This window comes from Anabrus simplex, chromosome 1 (genome assembly GCF_040414725.1).
Source record: "Anabrus simplex isolate iqAnaSimp1 chromosome 1, ASM4041472v1, whole genome shotgun sequence".
Lineage (NCBI taxonomy): Eukaryota > Metazoa > Arthropoda > Insecta > Orthoptera > Tettigoniidae > Anabrus > Anabrus simplex.
The window spans coordinates 1,030,897,488-1,030,918,556 of record NC_090265.1 but is presented as its reverse complement, the minus strand read 5'-3'; the positions used below and the strand labels follow the sequence as shown (position 1 = coordinate 1,030,918,556).

General features: G+C 37.4%; 1 protein-coding gene across 8 annotated transcripts in view; it reads left to right on the top strand.

The window, feature by feature from the left end:
- Window positions 1-21,069, top strand: part of LOC136857916 (serine-rich adhesin for platelets) — a 137,832-nt gene that overhangs the window by 73,809 nt on the left and 42,954 nt on the right. For 3 of the 8 annotated variants that reach the window (XM_067136980.2, XM_067136983.2, XM_068225336.1), the window contains exon 6: window positions 9,121-10,346. In XM_067136980.2, coding sequence (XP_066993081.2) covers window positions 9,121-9,217 — 97 coding nt within the window. In that variant the 3' untranslated portion in view covers window positions 9,218-10,346. The remainder of the gene's footprint in view (window positions 1-9,120; window positions 10,347-21,069) is intronic. The other 5 variants (XM_067136986.2, XM_067136984.2, XM_067136985.2 and 2 more) reach the window with 4 other exon arrangements.

Below are 21,069 nucleotides of genomic sequence, written 5' to 3'. Positions count from 1 at the left end.
GGAAGATGCGTTCTATTGTGACGTGGACAAATTTTGAATTTAAATTACTCTGTAAAATACAATTTAAAAAAAATGTAATGGCAGTTTATAATTAAAAGTCTGAATAGTTTTCTGTTTAAATATGACATATGGAGACAGTTTTATTCCATCTGCAGTTACACAAAGCATAACTGTACACCCATCACGAAATACTAGGTGAGCCATGAGTGTGTTGCCAACCGTGACGCAAATAAAACCTGTACCCCAATTTCGTGCCTTGATTTGTTTGAAAAAATATGCGGGGATTATTCGCATAAATATAGTGTTTATATCTATAACATTTTGTATATTTGGTTGTTCTAAGATTTAATAAGGATACATTGTAAGCGTTGTCTTTAAAACCCCTTATCGCAAAATTACAGTAAAACCTCGTTAATTCCAAGTCATTGAGACACAAAAATCGGACTTCAAATTACGTGATTTCGAATTAACTGCCAACACGTACTTCGGAAACGCCAACCCTGCGGTGTCACAATATATTGTAAGGCCCGTTACTGCATGCAGTTAACCTTGATTCACAGTTTAAAGCTCTCAAATTCCATGGGAAAAAAAATCATTTCCAAAATGTATCCAACAAGGTGCATTTACAGTATTCAAATAATGCACTTGGATGACTCACCAGCAGACATAACCTCACGCAATGAAATCAAAAGAAAGAAAACATGTTTCAAAGACGAAGAGAAATCTATACTGGCTCCCCTGTGCAAGTGCTTAATTCATTGGATTACTGTACTGTGTGCATTTTAGGTGACTTGTGCTTGCACAGAAAGTACCCGATGCCCTTAAAACATCGTGGCTTATCGAACTTTCCTATGACGAGGGGAGAAAGTTTCTTGCTTCCATCCACATTACAACAGTACAGTGACTATACTTGTACGATTTCCTGCTATGGTACTTCTAAGACCCATTAATGCATGCAATCATCTTGATTCTCAGTTTAAACTTTTCAAATTCCATGGAAAGCACTATTTCAGAAATTTATCCAACAAGGTGCATTTACATTATTCAATTAATGCACTTTTATAAAATGCACGCAACGAAAGGAAGAAAAACATGATTCAAAGACGAGGAAAAATTATGCTGGCTCCCCTGTTCAAATTCTTTATCTTTTGGATTACTGTACTGTCTGCCTTTTTAGATCCCTTGTACTGGCATGGAAAGTGCCCAACGTCCTTAAAAATTGTGGCTTTTCGAACTTCCCTATGACGGGAGGGAAGTCTCTCGCTTCAGTGTGCACTGCATCGCAACACAATACATTTCCCAGCTGGCAATTCTCTCCTTTGAAACTATAAGTCAGTTTGGCCTCAGCATTTAAAAAAATAAAACAAACAATGCAGTTTCATCGGCATTGGTAATATTGTTTGGTGCGTGGCTATAAGCCACACTTTTGCGCCAACTGTCGGCATCGCTGGTGTTCGCGGATTCTACTTCTTCGCACACTGTCTGCTACGTGATATTGTGGCATTCCTTAAAACGCCGAATAAAAAATAATTACGATTCCGCTCGAACATAGCAGATATAAAGCACACTGCAGACACTCCGAAGTAGGTGAAAGTGCGCAAAGTTACCCCTTTACGTTCTGGAGGACGCGGAGAAATTTAGAATTTAAATTACTGTGTGAAATACTATATTTTTTTTCAAAATTTATAGGTAGTTTCGAATTAAAAGTCTGAATTTCGGTGACAGGACCGACATTGTTCTTCGAATTACGAATTATCCGTATTTCGAATTAAACAATTTAAATACCATGCAAAACCGTACCTGATGTTTCCGGGAACGAGAGCTGCTTTGAATTAGGCGAGATTTTGAATTAACCGATTTTTAATTGTCGAGGATCTACTGTAGTTAGATTTACCCCATACTATAAGAATGATTTTGCAAGAAACATCGTTCATTATGACAGTTTATTTCACGAAATATCAAAATAGTGTCAGTTTTAACACCAAAATCAACTGTTTTATTTCACCAAAAGTAAGACCCTTATTAATGTACTATGTGGATTTGTAGAAAATTAGTACTAACGTGGAAATAAGGCATTTCCAGACTCACGTCCAGGGAACGGATTTATACGTACTAATAATTATTGAAATATGTACATATATATTTAGTTATTTTTTATTGAAATATGGAATTATATATGGACTTAAAATTACACATATAACATTATTTTCTATTTAATATTAAAGTTCAAAGAAGCTAAACAAAGTAGATCTACATGCAGCATAATGTTGCACTTCTCATTTTAATATCTTTGAAGAACACACAATCTCTTATTCTCTGTTACCAAAATAATGGATTACAAAATTTTCTTTTAAGTGCTGGAAAGTGAATCATCATCTATTATCTCTAAGGACAGATTTATATTGACTGAAACTGCGTTCAACATCAGAAGATGTAATGGGGGCATAATTCAACTTCACAACTTAAATCTCCACACAGCATTCCAGCAACCTTTGTCATTTCTTCATATACAGGGTTCTTTGAAAGTACAGTGGCTATCTTCAGGTTTGCTACATCTGCAACTTTACCTGTACCATGATTTAGTTGTTCCACAGTTTTATTCACAATTTCATAACTTTCAGAAAGTGAGAGATGCGAGTTTTGGAGCCTTTTCAGTGTTTTTGTGATGCATGAAAAATTATGCTGAATGTTAACATAAGTCATTTCTCACACTTATATCGCAGACAACGGTTTTGCGGCTTCAGTTGAGGCTGCATCTTCAGAGTCCATGGCATGCAGAACATTCTTAATACAGTTTATATATTCAACATAATACTCAACCACTTGCAGCCACGTACCCCACCTAGTTAGAATCGGCTTTGGCGACAATGGAATCTCTGCGTACATTTCTTTCAAAAGATGAACTCTTCTGTGGACTTTGAGAAAAACTTTACCGGGCGAGTTGGCCGTGCGCGTTGAGGCGCGCGGCTGTGAGCTTGCATCCGGGAGATAGTAGGTTCGAATCCCACTATCGGCAGCCCTGAAAATGGTTTTTCGTGGTTTCCCATTTTCACACCAGGTAAATGCTGGGGCTATACATTAATTAAGGTCATGGCTGCTTCCTTCCAGCTCCTAGGCCTTTCGTATCCCATCGTCGCCATAAGACCTATCTGTGTCGGTGCGACGTAAAACCCCTAGCACAAAAAAAAAAAAAACTTTTTTCACTGAGGAAATCAATAACTCTACTTTGGGGTAACTGCCTCTTACCACTTCTTCCATACGATGAAAGGCATATGCTACACATGTTAAATGAGTCATCTTACGATATACAACACACAATGCTTCTCCGGTTTTTATCATATAAGGTGCAGCATCGCTAATAAAAAGTAACACTTTATTATACTTAATGCCCTGTGGCCATAGGATACCCATAGCCTTATTTAACAGTTTTGCTATAGTTTTGTTATCGCACTTTTCTAGAACATCACAATGTAAGACAATCCGTTTACATTACTCTTCGCTTAACAAACCAATGATTACGTTGCCAGTTAGCCTGCCTTCTTAGTCTGTTGTCTCATCAATGGAAACCCAAATTGGACCGTTTTTAATCTCTTGCCTTATCTTCCGAACAGTTTCGTCGTATAGGACTGAACAGTACGTTTTTCTGAACGTTGACTCATCGGGGATGGATCGTTTAGTATATTTCTCGAGGAATTCCCTGAAGCACTGATTATTCAATTTGAAGAGAGGTATGTCAGCAGAGATGAGAGCACAGCAGCGGTCGGTGTTGAACTTGGACGTTACACTTAAAGTTGCTGGTTGTGTCAGAAACAACTGTCTCTGCTTGGAATCTCGTTTGTTAGCTTGGTGTTTACTGGTTGAAACGTGCTGTTGCACAAGGAAGCTTTGAGTAGATGTCACTGTACAATGACACAAATTACAAAATAATATCTTACTGCCAGTTGATAAACCATCTTCTTTACTGATACATAACTTTTCAATTTTAAACTGGTTGACTGAGCTATTTTAGGCATATTGAAACAACGTTAATGTCTTCAATGAATATCAGTATACAACTGCACACACTAAACATACAAGAACACTATGATCCGTCTCACTGCTAATTCAAACTGTGAATGACTGGTAGTGAACTAGATAAGTTATGAAGCAATCAAAGGAATGCCCGAGTTACGAATGAATCCGGAAACCATTAGCGCGTCGTCGATGAATGAGATTTCCCTAGTTACAAAATTATGGCACAGATACAGTCGATGTTATGTAATGCAGCATATCAGTGCTGTAAATGTGATTCAGATAGTCATTGTACTGACCGGCTGATCTCCCACTTCCAGGCTCAACCTCTCTCTTTCTTCGCACCGCTTATCAGCTTATTTTATCAGCCCAGACGTGGACAGGCGGTGATAATGACCTGCACACCAGTTAAAATATTATTTTTTTGAATATAGGTTTTTAATTTATTTCTCCATTATTGAGAGGACTGCTAATTTAATATACGAGGCATGTTTTTCAAGTAAGTACCGTTTTGATATTACGCCAATGGAGCGTTGCGGTCGGCATTCCGTGCATGCGCGCTGCGTACCTGCATCTGTTGGCAAGGCTGATACGGCAATAGTCGCCCTTGTGTACGTTTGTTGGCAAGCATTTGAAATGGCCTCGCTGATCGAGAGTCCCGCCGACTGTGAAGTCCAATCTGTTATTCATTTTCTGAGTGCAAAAGGTTTGAAAGCTATCAGTATTCATCGTGAGATCTGTGCAGTTTATGGACCAAACATTATGAGCGATGGAATGGTTAGGAAATGGCTTCGAGCATTTAAAGGTGGCCGCAAAGATGTGCATGATGAACGGAGTCGGCGACCTTCAGTCATTAGGGAAAATTTGGTACAGGCAGTTGACTGAGCATTGAGAGAAAACAGACGCTTTACGATTACGTCATTATCTGACTTGTTTCCTCAAGTTTCTCGAAGTTTTCTTTATGAAATTGTGAGTGAACGTTTGAATTACTGAAAGGTGTGCTCATGCTGGGTACCGAAAATGTTGACGGAAGAGCACAAAAGCAAACGTTTGGGCGTGGAGCGTTACCACGAGGAAGGTGATGATGTTTTGAGTCAAATTGTAACGGAGGATGAAACCTGGGTGGCCTACATTACACCTGAATCAAAACAGCAATCTATAGAATGGCGACATTCAACTTTACCCATGAAAGTGAATTTTAAGCAAACAATGTCAGCTCGGAAAATCGTGTACTGTATTTTGGGACAGAAAGGGGGTGTTGCTGGTGGACTTCTTGCCCCGTGATGAGACAATCAATTCAGCAACATATTACGAGACCTTAAACAAATTGCGCCACTCCATTCAGAACAAAAGCCGTGGCATGCTCAGTAAGGGTGTCATTTTGCTTCATGACAATGCACGCCCACATGCGACTCATCGAACCCAAGACCTCATCACATCATTTCGCTGGGAACAACTTGATCACCCTCCAGGTAGTCCTGACCTTCCCTCAGTGATTACCACTTGTTCCTGCATTTGAAGTAACATATGGCCGGCAAATGCCACAACGACAATGATGGTGTCAAGATGGCCGTGTTGCAGTGGCTGACAAATCAGGCGGCCAACTTCTATGAGGATGGTATCCAAAAGCCTGTTCGGGCCGATGACCTCGATGTTAGGCCCCTTTAAACAACAAGCATCATCAACGAACCAAAAGCCTGTTGTACGATATGAGAAGTGTCTCAATATTGGTGGGAATTATGTTTAAAAGTTGAGTAATGTACATTCTTTCATATAAAAATAAAATTGTTAAAAAATCTGTTTTTAATTTATTTCAAAACAGTACTTAAAAAACATGCCTCGTAATTTAATACTTTTTAGCCGAAATATGGACTATATTTATTTTAATGATGAAGAATATGGAACATGTGTGCTAAACTCCAAAATATGGAAAAATATGGAAAATGAATACTCCATTTTTTAACTCCACGCATCATGTTTCGTAAAGATAGTGCAAAATATAATTAATTTTAGCTTCCTAAAGAGATATGTATTTACATATAAATCCGTTCCCTGCTCATGTCCATATAACATGTTTTCTTCTATATGTGAGGAATATGTACTGAAAGTTTAGCTGTACTTGTTACAACCTGTATATGTCCATTCTAGGGAAGACTTAACCCATTTATACGCAGGTGGATCAGTTTCTACCAATCGAATTTTGCTTTCTTATGACAGACTTGCTTTCTCAACTCTAACCAGATTGTTTCAATGAACCATAATATGATTTTCCAGAGAATTACGCAGGAGTTTGTTTAATTGTTGCTATCATTTTTGATTTGGAGTTCTTACAAGAAAGATTGACTGTCAGCTCTCTGCACTAGAGAGAAGATTTTAAAATTATTGGTACTGCTCGTTAACATTTCAGACTTCAAAATATTTGACAGTTAAAAATTGAGTAAAAAATAGATGAAAGATTTGTTAGTTGTATACATTACTTAGAAGCTCCATTACTTTCATTAGTATATTGTGTTGGTCGAAAACAACCTTGTGGGCAGTTCGCCGAAACTAACTTTTATTTTTGTTGAAAGGTGATAATGCATGTATGCTTAAGCTTAGGATCTGCTAAATGGTCTGCATTTCATAGCAGAGTGAAACAGCAAATACTAGCAGAATTTGTAGAAAACCTTACAAGTGGCTGATCCCTCAGACATACTAGACTTTGAATTCAATATTTCTATAAGATTGCCAGAAAAATGCAACAGATTCAAGATTGTGATGATGAAGGCTGTGTAAATCCTGATGGACAAAAAACTTGCCTGGCTTCAAATTTGAGCATTATTAGTGATGTAGGAACTGATTAACGGTAGCTTCATCCCAGATCCTCTCGAATTTATTAATCATACTGTTTCAATCTAAGAATATGTACAAAATATGTAACGACAGTGACTTGGACCTAAACTGTAGTAATGAAGTGGCTAGATCATACACTCTCTGTTGGGAAATACATGATATGAAATGCCTAGCCGCCTATACATTTGTCTTTCGTGATCCTGATATGTCATTTTATAGCTTATTTGCACCCAGTAGATTACTTGGATCCTTTTCTACATGGATATACTGGTTGTTTGATTTAATAATGAATAATGGCTGGAATCTTAGCTGCTGCTACGGAATTTCTCAAGATAGCCTACACTTCTACCGAGAAGCTACCGAGGAATTATGTACCAATTTGGAACATCTCCGAAGGGATGAATTCATCTTCCAATACGAAAAACGGCATAGCTTTTGTGTTCTATAGTAAACGCAGAACACTTATGAACATGGGCTCATCCAGTAGCATTCTTCCCGCTGAGCACTGTTGCTGCAGTGACACAGAGACTGGTAAGAGAAACAGAGATTTTATATGGTTCTATGCTCACAATGTTCACATGTACTACATTCTCCCTAAACACAATGCACTCCAAATTGAAATTCATATATGTGACAGAAGCCCTAATCCTATGATTATCCATGATTACAGCGAAGCTCATACGTGCTTACTATATTTCTTGTAAGATGTCAAACAAAAGTTATTCGTGAACGCAGTATTCAACCCATGTGAGGGTGTGTCATTATTTAATACGATGTTATCTTTACCGCATGATATTCTGAGTAGCATTGCCAGTAGAATCTTTACAAGGTAAGATAAACACATAAATTAATTCAATGGTTCTTGTTATTTGAAACCAAGGGATTTGAATAGCATGTACATACTTAATTTTCTCCTTCATTAAGTACACCAATTTCCTAGCTGTTGGATATTCTCCATTATCGTACTAATGAAATATTATTCGGCGTAAAGCACACTTTTCAAAGTTATCCAAATTTGTAGCACATTTCTGAACTGTGCAGTGTTTCCCCGGTGATATAAATGCGGGCTTATTACCTTTCTTAATATTGTTTCCGTCCTCAGAAAGAATATTGAACATGATACGTACACTCGCACTGCAAGCTTGAGCTGTCAACTCCCAACTTGGATAAAAATCTGTGTTCTCATGCACTTCTGTATTTGAAAGGTTTGTTAAAAAGCCATACACATTGTAAACAATATTTCTCGTGTGACTGTATAAAACGTTACGAGTTATACCACTATTAAGTGTTAGACTGCTACTCTGCTCATTAAGAGACATTATGGATACAAAACTTGGGTCACAGCGTGTCTTAAACTTCCATCACACTAACCTGATACCAAAATACTGTTACCCTAGCTTGTATTTCGCCGAGAGAGATTCCCCAGTGAACCTAAATATTTCAGCACCTTATCTTTCTTACTCACGTGGGAGAAACAATGTTGAAATTATTTCTTCAATTAAAGGGCAGATGGTATCTGTGGAATGCCTGGTTGTAGAATTGTGGGGTTTGGGCTGACATCTTAAGAATTTTTATCGCTGTCATAGAGCATCACCAGAACTATTGAACCTGTAATGATTTATGTGCAGAGAAAGGAATAAAAATATTTAACACAGTGAGCGAGCTCATTCATTTATTTATGTGGGCAACAGCATCCTGTTCCGTTGGCTGGTGCAGGTGGGTGAGCAAATCGTGCTCCTCCCTCATGTTCATAGTTGTTCCGTTTAGTATAGGTTAACAACAAAGTGTTCATGCAAAATTTGTGGTTAAACAAAGAGTGAAATCATGTGCTAAGTATAATGTTCCTCTTCCTGTCTCTTCTTTTCCAACTTATTGCGAGCAAATCTGAGTTGCAGTGCTGGTTATGCAATCTAGTTATGCATTCTGCAAATAAAATATTCTTATTATGACAGGGATCAGTAACCATTATTGACGTGAAAATGTTAATTTTGCGCTGTATGCAATGTATGTTTGTAAAAATAATTTGTTGCCTGGTAAAATATTCCAGCTGTTGTAACAACCTCATTTCCGAGCAAGTGTTTAGTGGGTCGTTAACGACCCATATATTCATTCGCGACCTAAATGAAGCAATTTTAGTTCATATTTATCTGAGTAGCAGTCCATATTGAACAGCTCCATGTGCAAATCTTGAGTCTTTGAACTAAAAAACAATTTGGGCATAAACAGGTTAATATCCAGTCTACAGTATATTTGAATTTTTTGATTGATGTGTTGTAGAACGGAGTGTGACCCACAGGCTATCCTGTGTCCCTTTGAACTTATGGGTTCGTGCCAAGATGAAGACTGCCAGTATTCGCACCAGCCAGCAGCGTGAGGTGAATCTCGAGTTCTGGATGGGCAGTGAGTTCCCTATCCTTTCCTTTGAAGATGGCGAGGTTTTGCTAGTTTCCATTTTTGTATGTTGCGAACCTGTACCTTTTGTAAGCATGTATTTAGTCTTGAGATAGAATGTTGGAGTAAATTTAGTTTAGATCTCTGTTTTAAAGTAAAGCTTTTTTAATACCAAGGGAAATTGTCTTCCATGTTATTGTTTTGTTGAAGTTCTCATTGTTGTAACATTATAATACTACTACCACCACCTTCTAGGAGTACTTAAGATGTTCCATTAGGTCGGGGAGTAGACATCACCTTTTAAAACTTATGCCATTTGTTTAAATGTAATCTTTTCAAGCTTTTGCTTGTGCTAAGTACAAAGTTTTAATTTTTTACCTGCATTGTGAACCAGAGTAAGTTTTGTCAGGTTTGTGTTGAATGTAACTAATAATTCTGCTGTCATATATGTTATTCCAGTTGGTATTGTGATATTTTCCATTATTGAAATGAAATATGTCTATTTTAGTTCGTGTGATATTTAAATTGAAATATGATCTAATTAGTTTACATTCTGCTCATCCTGGTTAATTCTTATTTTTTGTAATTATATAATATACGTAGTTTAAATTTAAATTAATTTTATAACAGAGTATAATTATTCTGTGTAGGTTTGTTTTACTTTTGAAGTAGTTTCCTTAATAGTTTCTTTCTTTCTTTCTTTCTTTCTTTTTTTTTTTCCTCTTCTGTTTGTAAAATAATTTTCCTTCGAGAATGCAGGGCTGTTTTATTTTGTTAATTATTGCCAGTGACACAAACTGTCTTCAAGGCTGGTCACTACTTTCAGAGGTTTTCACATGGCAGAGCAACATTTGTGAAGCAGATGACTTAGAACTGTTCTTGCTGTATTAGTGAGTTACCATAAATTTCAGTAATTTATTCAGTTGTGTATTATTTTTAACAAAATTTTAACATTTTGTTTTGTACATATTGTCTTTATAGTGGTGTATATAAATTTTGCAAATGGTAAATTTTGTATGAAAAATGACTGTGATAACTAAATGTTGTGTCAGCTCTTTCCCTGTTGCAGACTGCATTAATTGGATGCCATGTTTCTGAGGCAGGTAATGCTGGTAAGTATAAATGTATATATAATGTGAGCTTAAAGATTTTAAATGGTATTGTTCTGTCTTAATACAGCTGCTTATCAGAAGAAATGTAGAAAGGAGTTCACCTCTTTCCGTTAGATTTATTTTTTGTAATGATCATTGTAAATCTAAGGAAGATGTACCAGTTTTATGTAAAGGAACCCTACATATTTTTGTCTTGGACTACTTATCCACAAGTAGATTTAGAAATTACAATTCTCCATTACATTATATTGTAAGACGTGTACCATAAAAGGACTGGCAAGCTGTAGTTGAGTATTCTTGACTTCCACACTCATTTCATACAAATGCTGTACTTAGGTAGGAACTTTCTTTCAAGTTATGTTATCTTTTCCTCTAGGTTTAGTTAAATTCCAGTATACTCGCTAGTACAAACGACGTAGTGATGTTACAATCAAGTACCCTACATATAATACACTGAGCGGCACGAAAAACGCAACACTTCAATTTATTTCAAAAACTGAAATTTATTCTAAATTTTTTGACACTTTTATGTCACTAATCCACTATCTTATGATAGAATATTGTGGTACGGTCCCATCTAAGTGTCTAACAATGAAAGGAAAAGACGATTATAAACAAATTGAACAAATTAAGCGAGAGATGCACATTTCAAGGAAATTTTGAGTAAGCTCATAAAAGTAATGCACTCTGTTTTAATGTTACACACTTCACACTTTCACTTCACAGATCTCGGAGACCATCTCGGGGACCTCTGTTCGCACCTTCAAAAGCGTGTATTGCCACCTCTTGCAGCAATGATGGCATTCAACCTTTCAGGCATGCTCCTGATTAATGCGGTAATGTTCTGTTGAGGAATCATCTCCCATTTTTCCAGGAGGGCGTTCCGTAGGTCCTGTAGGATCTTTGGATAGCGCTGACGGACTCTTCTCCCCAGCTGGTCCTAAACATGCTCAATGGGATTCAAATCGGGGCTTCAAGTAGGCCAAACCATATCATGAATCTCTGCTTCATCCAAGAACTGTTGCACAATTCTCGCAACATGTGGGCGTGCATTGTCGTGCATTAGTGTAAAACCATCACCAATAAACGGAGCAAAAGGCACAACATGCTCCAGAAGGATTTCCTCCATATACCGATGTGCGGTAAGGCTCCCATGCTCCACGAAGACTAAATCCGTTCTTGCAGCTGTATTGATTCCTGCCCACACCATCACAGAACCACCGTGAAAAGGCATCCTGGATGAGAATGTGCAAGGGGAATACATTTCCCCTGGCCTTCTCCAGACCCTCTCTCTTCCGTCAGGTGATCGGAGGCCAAATCACGACTTGTCTGTGAACAATACTTGATCCCATTGTTGTACTGTTCAGCCAAGATGTTCCCTTGCAAAACGCAGTCGAGCTGTGCAATGCTCTCTGGTGAGTTCCGGTCCTGTAGCAGGTCTTCTGGACTGAAGATTGGCTTCTTCCAGTCTTCTTCGAACGGTTCTCTCACTAACATTGAACCCTCGAACTTGGTGGAGTCGATTTTGTGCTTCAATAGCGGTGGTGTGACGTTTGCGGAGAACTTGAAGTTGTAAGAAGCGGTCATCTTTCTCCGATGTTGCTCTTCTCGGGCCTGATCCTGGTCTCCTTGCAAAGCCTCCAGTTTCCCTGTACCTTCATACGGTTATGGAAATTGCAGAAGGTGTAGTACTCAACACTTCTGCAACGTAATGCATGCTGCGACCATCTTCCACCAAAACAACAGCTTTCGCAGCTTGTTCAGGGCTTAACGGCATGTTTACTCCAGAAAACTGATTAAGAGAATCACAGAAAGATCCTACAAACACGTGTGATTGAAAGGGGAACAATTAAAGGTACAACAATAAGCGCTACACATCCAGCGATGTGTTTTCCAGGTTGCACGGGAAAAAACAATTGAGGCTAGTGCAATAAACAATCAACACTACATTGTTGCTACGCCAATAGCATACCCCGTCTAAAAACAATGGTTGAAGTGCTTCACTTCGATTAAATAGATAATTACACATCATTTATTGGGTGTTGCGTTTTTCGTGCCACTCAGTGTAGTTGTGTATTGATTCCTTCTTTTGTTTAATGCAAGAAAAGCAGTACAATTATCCCTCATTTTAAGGCTATTGTTTGCACAGAGCATTTGTTGGTGCAATAAAGAGGGTGGTGTTATATTGGGGTCACTATTTTAAAATTGTATAAGGATTTTCTGGAATAGTATTCATCAAAATTTAACCTCCCCTACAGATGCAGGGAAACAGTGGATGTGGGACACACCCGTTGTAAAGCAATTTCAAACATGATACTTGAAAATAAAGCACAAATAATTATAGATGCAGGCGTAGGGATGTGGTGACCACATCGCCCAGCGGGTAACCTCTGCAATTAGCCTCCCTGGTATTGGCGGGTAAACCATAAACCTTACTGACATGAGGAAATGCGTGTCAGGCACCGACCAGCTAGTGCACAACAATATAGTAATGCAAAGATTCATGGTAGGCCTACCAAGTGGTAGCGTATTAACATCGCTTTCAACAATCAAACGAGCCTTGGATCTAATGTAAAACCAATACTAAAATGTGACAAAGCCTTTGTGCAGATCTCTCAGGTTGACAGCTAAAATGGCTCCATTGATACACAAATCTGTTCAAATAAAAATATAAGAATTATACTACTAATGTAGTATCCATAGAAAAGGATGCAAGAATTCAAGAAATCACACTGATAATGACAGAGAGAAACATATTGATAATGGGACTGAGTGAAATAAGAAAAAAGGGATTGGTAGTAAGGTGCTGGAGAGAGGATGTAAAATGTGGTGGTCAGGAAGAGACAAAAGAAGAAATGGTGTTGCAATAATAGTGGCTAAAAAGTACTCAATGTGGATTATGTTTGTGACAGAATAATTAAAGTTCAGTTAATGATGGAAGGAAATATCCTTGATATGCTCCTCAGATAGATGAAAAGGAAGAGTTTATCACTAAACTGGAGGATGCTGTAACATCTAAGAAGACAGTGATTATAGGAGACTTCATTGCTAGAGTTGAGAAATAGAGTAGGATATGAAACAGTTATAGGAAGCCATGGAGAAGATCACAGAAATGATGAAGTGGAGATGTTATTAGACGTGTCTGAGAAATAAATGGATCATTGGTAATGGATGGTATAAGAAAAGAGATAGTCACAAGTTTACCAGATATAGTTGGAACTTGCAACAGAAATCCATAATTGATCATATAATAACTGAAAAAATAAAATAAAAGTTATAGCAAGCATTAATCTTGATGGTGACCACAGACTGTTGGTGGGGACATTGTTGAAATTCAGAAGGGGGGAAAAGACAGGCAAAAATCAAATGCTGGAAACTAAAAGATAGAGAAATCCAAGAGATATACATGGAAAAGATTAAAACTCTACTTCCTAAAGATGAGAGGAAGAATGTTGAGGAAGAATGGAAAAGGTTCAAACAGGCTTAAGTCAAAGCAGTAGAAGTCAGACACAAAGAAACTCCATGGTGGAATGAGAGAATTGCAGATGCAGTCAAGAAGAATAATGCGTGGAGAGAATGGTTCAGAAACAGAACGAAACATAGTAGAGACAAATGGAAACGACTAAGCAGAGCAACAAGGAAAATTATAGCATTGGCTAAAAAGATGTCCTGGGAAAAAGTTACAAAGGAAATAGAAGAGAATTATAAGAATGACAATAAAATATTATACTGCATATTAGGTAACAGAAGGAAGCAAAAAGAAAATACATCAAGTCATCAATAAAGATGGAAAACCTGTGTGAGAAAAATAAGTTTTGAACGTATGGAAAGAATACTTCCAAAATATATATGAAGGACAAAATGAAACAAATGTACTCAAGGAAATGGATGAAGATAAAATAAATATTACCATTACAGTGGAAGGGATGAATAAACAATTGAAATAGGAAGAGAAGATCTACAAATGTTGGATGTAGAAAAAGCTGAATTAGAAAAATGGCTAAGCTCCTGGAATATATATCACAGTGGAAATGGTTAAAGCTGCAGGACCTATTGGAATACAGTGGCTGTATAGAATAATGAAGATAGTATGGACTGACGGAGAGATTCCTGATGATAGGACAAGGGCAATTATTGTACCTATTTTTAAAAAAAGGTAATAAAGGCACTTTGTGAGAACCACAGAGGAATAGCATTACTGTGTCATTGCGTGAAGATTTATGAAAAAATTATCTTACAAAAAATCAAGAACAAGATAGATTCACAATTAAGAGAAGAACAACAAGGATTTAGACCAGCAAGATCAACTATTGATGCCATATTTACAGCTAGACAAGACAAGAAATAGGAATTTGGGAAAGAGATCGCAGTTGCATTCATAGATATACAAAAGGCTTATGACACGGTTAGAAGAGAAGAAATATGGCAAGGGCTGAATAGAATTGAATTGTCAAGAGAAATGCAATTCAGAATTAGAAACATGTATAACAATGTCTGAACTGTGTTATAATACATGGCAAAAAATCAGAATGGTTTAGAACAGACAGAGGAGTTTGACAAGGAAGTGTACTTTCATCAGCGTTCTTTGATATAGGGATGGACAATATTATGAGGAAAGTTCGCCAAGGGTCAACAGCAAATGATATGAAAGTCATAGCATATGCAGATGATGTAATGATATGGGAAGAAAATGAACAAAAATTGGAAGAACAACTAAATACCTGACAGCCCAATTGAAGAAGCAGCATGGAAAAGTTTAACAAAACGTGAGGTAATGAAAATCGGTAGAGAAAACAAAAAAGGAAAAGTTTAACAAAATGTGAGGTAATGAAAATCAGCAGAGAAAACAAAAAAAAAAAAAAAAAAAAAGGATGTTGAGTGTAATGCAAAAATTCTTAAAGAAGTAGATGCTTTTAAATTCCTAGGAAGTAAGCTAACTGGGAAAGGAAACATCAAGGAAGAAATTTTGAAGAGGATAGGAAATTGCTCAAAATTTTATTACTGTGTATCAGACATAATTAGAAATTGGAAAGTACCTACCAAAGCAAAAATTATTGTATGTATATAAATCGTATTATTTACCTTTGGAGCAGAATGTTGGACTTGGGCCAAAAAAGATCTGAGTAGATTACAAGCGACAGAGATGCGCTTCCTGCGAGGGATCTTGGGTAAAACAAGAAGAGAAAAGATAAGAAATGAAACCATATGAAACACGCTACAGATCAACCTTCTAAAAAGAACTGTGGAGAGAAATAGGCTGAAATGGTTCGGCCACGTCAAAAGAATGGGACAAGAAAGATTACCAAGAAGAGCTCTGGAGTGGACAGAATCAGGAAAAAGACCAATTGGAAGACCATGAACAAGATGGAGGGATCAGGTGGAGGTTGACATAAATCAGAGAGGACTACAGTGGCAGACAGTGATGAACGATAGAATATGGGAAAAAAGAGAAGATTGGAGAGGCTCTGTGAACGACCTGCATAAGCAGAAACGTGTCAGGAATTATTATTATTATTATTATTATTATTATTATTATTATTATTATTATTATTATTATTATTATTATTATAAGTGCTCTTACAACACAAAATGATGAATCACACTTCTTGCAAAAAATCGTCACAGTACTTTCTTTTAAAAAAGTCCTCGATATAAGTTTGTGTTTTGACTGTGGAAAATACCAGTTATAAATACCAGATAAAAAAATATTACGGTACACATTTTATACCTTCAGACTTATAGCATAAAAGTTATGATACTTTTTTTAAATAGCTTTTGAAATAGTCTTTAATAGATGTTCGTTTTTGACCTGATTACTTTTCACATGGAAAAATGCACTTTCAATATTCAAAATAGTTTGTTGCTCGCTGCTGTTGATATCGTGAGCGTAAACGTGGGCTTGAAATGTTTTGAATACACAGGGAGCTTTGGAAAATTTTGGCAGTGGTTCGACCCTGTCTTCACTCTTATGGTGCCATAGCGCACATTCATCAGTTGATGCTGTAATATTGCCACACAACTTGTCTAAACTGCGAACAGAATACGTGAGGAGTTGCAAGGTTCTTTGGATGAGCAGCACAGTTGTCTGTAAGCAGAATTATCTTTCTTCCCTAAATCCCCATGGAAGCGACCAGCCTGCAAGGAAAAATATTGAACTTGTAACTACTGAACGTTTTTGAAACCCTGGGGTTCTGAAAGTTTTCTATAAAAATAGGCATATGCCTATTGGATCCATCACTGTTACAACACAAAAAACAGTCATGCGATCTTTTGCTTTCTTTCCACCATGACAATACTCTCCTCTGCTAGTGTATGGTCGGGAAGACACTTTTAAAAGAGGCCCATTTCATCTGCATTGTAAATGTCTTTGGATTTGTATGCCTCGAACAGCGCCGGCAGATTTTCCAACCACAGTTTCGTACGTGATGTATCTACAGCAGCACTTTCCCCTGCCCATGTCACTCCTTGAAGCAGGAGATCCATCAGCTGGACGTTGAGCCATTTGTGTTCAGTCTTCCGTGACCTGGAGGGCTTTATCTCGTAAGATGCTGCCATCCACAGGAATGCCTGATGCTTGGGCTTGTTGATACTTGGCAAAGAGTACAACCTCCAACTCGATATAAGGAGATTTTTTCCCAGTCTTTTCTTTGCACACGTTCCATGTTTATCTGTTTGGTTAAATATTTTGTGTTTCTTACTCATAATGGAATATAATGTTGATGGAGCTAAAACCTGTCGTTTAGCATTGTCCGTTTTCTTTCTTTTTTAAAGAATGAAGCCATGTTTTCCAGTGTCGACTTAGTTAAATGCAGTAAAAACTTTTCAGTCTGTCAAACACACAGCAATTACAATATAAATTATAACACTATAAGCATACCTGTAAAATAATATATAATATATTATAGTCCATCTTCGTAGTAAGCGTCTTTCTGGACGACCGGAGGTGTGGCCTGGCCTCGAGTGCGAGGAACTATGGGACCGTTCGCGCTGGTGGTGGGGGAAGAACTTGATCCTTTCCTCCAGCTGACACAGTCGAGTTCAGGCAGCGGACGTAGCCCTGGGAGCTGACTGAAATAGTGTGCAAAGCTTAGGCGCGAAACGTTCCCGGGTCGGGGTAGTCATTATGCAATGGTTCATCGGTGTACATACATCACACTAACTCAAATGTGTAGGAATTACTTAATATGATAAACTAATGAAAATAAAATAGTACTGTACATTGTACAAATCGAGTCTTACATTTCGATCTGCGTTAAACCTTGTCAATTAACTACACAGGCCTTTGAACATAACATTCTAAAATTTCAGTTTTATTCCAGTACGGAAATACTTCGTAACTTTCGTAGTAAATGTTGGTGACATCAAGAAATCAGAGGATCATGCCTAAAAGAATTCTTATCGGATGATGCTTTTGATACAACATGAAATAAATCTCAGTGTATAGTAAAAGAGGACTTTAAATTAAAGTATTAAATTAAAATTAAAATTAAATTATTCTTGTGCCATTTATTATTATACATTCTTACAAATATGAAATCTGTTATATAAAATTGAAAGGTTTGAACCATTTAGTAGAAAATCATTTGAACATAAGACGGTAACTTGCAACTGGTAATACTGCCAATAAAGGAAGTTCGTTTGAAACTGTACTGTATACCAAGGAAAGGTGCATCGGTACGCGCTATCAGTTCATCAATCGCCTAACGAATAGGAGGAAGTTGTTTCCACTGACAGCCCGGAGATATAATCTGCTTAACGTGATTTCTAGTAAAATACGTATAAAAGAAATTAATTAATGCGAATTTGTCAGGAAAATGCAGAGAAGAAGCATTAGTAGAAATACTTCAGCTACTTTCATAATAACATTAACAATGTTTACTTTTCTTGTCCATCAGAAGAAATATACATACTCTTGAATAACCTGCTATTGTTATGACTGAGAGAACAGGTCTCCTACAGCAGCAGCAACAACAACAACAACAACAACGAAACCAGCAACAAAATGCTTCGGAACAATAGACAATATAAATCTGTCTCATAAAATCAGAGCAAAAATATTATCGGACTTCTTACGTGTTCTATGATCACGTTTGTTTAATATTCGGAGTTCAGGGATCTTATTTACAAATTATTCAGAATAATCTTTACTCTCATCTGAATCATGTCATCTGAAGTTTCACCGAGGTTGATGTCGCACTGGTCTAATTCTAATTCCCTGTGCATGGTGTTGTCACGCTCCCAGTATTCCTGCTCAATGTCTTTTACGTGGTCGCAAATTTTTTTTTCGTTTGTCTTGCGAATACTGTGCAAGCAATATCCGGCAAAGAGCTTCCTTTTTGTGGAGTGTGTTTGCTGTCAAGTCACGAGTGATCTATAAGACAGAGAAATATTTCGTACAGAATAATCATTTTTATTTATATTGGGAATAGGCGCGGAGCGCCTCATTTATGAACAGTGAAGCCATTAGAGATGCTATGGCACACTTTTTATGCTAAAAAAATAATTATGCTTTATTACAGTAAAACCTCGTTAATTCGAAGTCGTTGGGACTCAAAATTCGGACTTCGAATTACGTGATTTCGAATTAACCGCCAATTCGCAATTCAGAAGTACCAACCCTTGCCGCGTTACTAAATATTCTAAGGCCCGTTACTGCATACAGTTAACCTTGATTCACAGTTTATACCTTTCAAATGCCACGAAAAAATAACTATTTCCAAAATGTATCCAAGAAGGTGCATTTACAGTATTCAAATAATGCACTCGGATTTCTCACTGGTAAACATAACCTCTCGCAACGAAAGAAAGAAAAAAAAGCACGATTCAAAGACGAGGAGAAATCTATGCTGGCTCCCAAGTGCAAGTGCTTTATTAATTGGATTACTATACTGTATGCATTTTAGATGCCTTGTATTTACACAGAAAGTATCCGATGCCCTTAAAATCGTACTTTTCTATGACTATCCTTGTACGATTTCCCGCCATGGCACTTCTCTCGTACTTCAGAAATGTAAACACTTGCCGCGTCACAAAGTATTCTAAGACCCATTAATACATGCAATCACCTCTCGATTCACAGTTTAAACATTTCAAATGCCATGGGAAAAACTATTTCCGAAATGTATCCAACAAGGTGCATTTACAATGTTCAAATAATGCACTTGGATAAATCACTGACAAACATAACCTCACGCAACGAAAGAAAAAAAATCGCACAATTCAAAGACGAGAATAAATTTTGCCGGTTCCCCTGTGCAAATGCATTATCCTTTTGGATTTCTGCACTGTTTGCATTTTTAGATGCTTTGTACTGGCATGGAAAGAGCCCGAGGCCCTGAAAACGTAGCTTATGGAACTTTACTATGACGTGGCGATAAAGTATCTCGCGCTCATGTGCATTTTCTCTTTGCTATGACCCCCCATCCCTCACCCTTGTACGATTTCCCGGCTGGCAATTTCTCCTTTAAAACCATAAGACCGTTTGGGCTCGCATTGAAATAAAGCAATGCAGTTTTACCGGCAATGACAATATTGTTCGATGCCTACGAATTTATTATATGAGCCACGATTTTTCGTCAACTGTCGGCAACGCCAGTGTTCGCGGATTCTGCTTTCCCGCACACTGCCTGTTGTGTGATATTACGGCGTTCCTTAAAAGGTTGAATACAAAAGAATTCCGATTTCATTCATCTTAGCAATCATGAAGCGCACTGTTGACCCACCGAAGTGAGTGTAAGTGCGGAAAGTTACCCCTCCACGTTCCGGAACGCCTATTATGAAGCGGAGCGGATAAATTTAGAGTTCAAATTACTGTAACATACTATTGTTTTAAAATGTAAAGGCAGTTTCGAATTAAGTCTGAATTTCGGTAATGGGGCCGACATTGTACTTCGAATTACGAATTATCCGTATTTCGAATTAAACAATTGAAAATACATGCAAAACTGTATCTCATGTTTCCGGGAACGAGAGCTTCTTCGAATTAGGCGGGATTTTGAATTAACCGATTTCGAATTATCGAGGTTCTACTGTACTATTAATTGAAATATATTCTAATCACGGACCTCTCCTTTGATATCTCCCCAAACCGACTCAGTTGGATTGAGATCTGGATGATATGGAGGAAGATGGAGAACTTCATATCACTAGCTTTTCAAAATATTATCTATTTGGTATATCTTCTAACGAGTCCCAACAATTAAGCCTTTGTCATAGGCTAATTCCGGGAGAGTTGCCGCACTTTTTATGTCTTTTGTTATATCTCGGTATTTTTACTTTAAAAATTGTTGCAAATTCATCGAGCATAATTTGAAAACGTACATTTGATCAGGGATGAACAAAATATTGGCAATTGAAAGTAAATGGGAGAAAGGAGGGAACAAAGGAATTGTTGCATCTGCGGCGTCTCTTCCTGGATCCCGGTATAGATGCCGACTTTGCTCGGGAGAGATGCCGCAAGTAAAATAATTAATGACAAAATCTTATTTAAGCCAATTTCTTCAACTTTAATATAACCGAACACTAGAACGTACTACAAGACAATTATATCCACATAATATAATCATTCAATGGAAAAATTCTATCTGATAATTTACAACATTAAATTAATCATATTTTAATTTCGATTTACTATAAATGTGCATGTGCAGTAGATTCTTCACTGTGTTATATAAAACCCCACGGCACTTAAAACCCTTGAAAGGGCTCTGGCCTGCACAGCGAC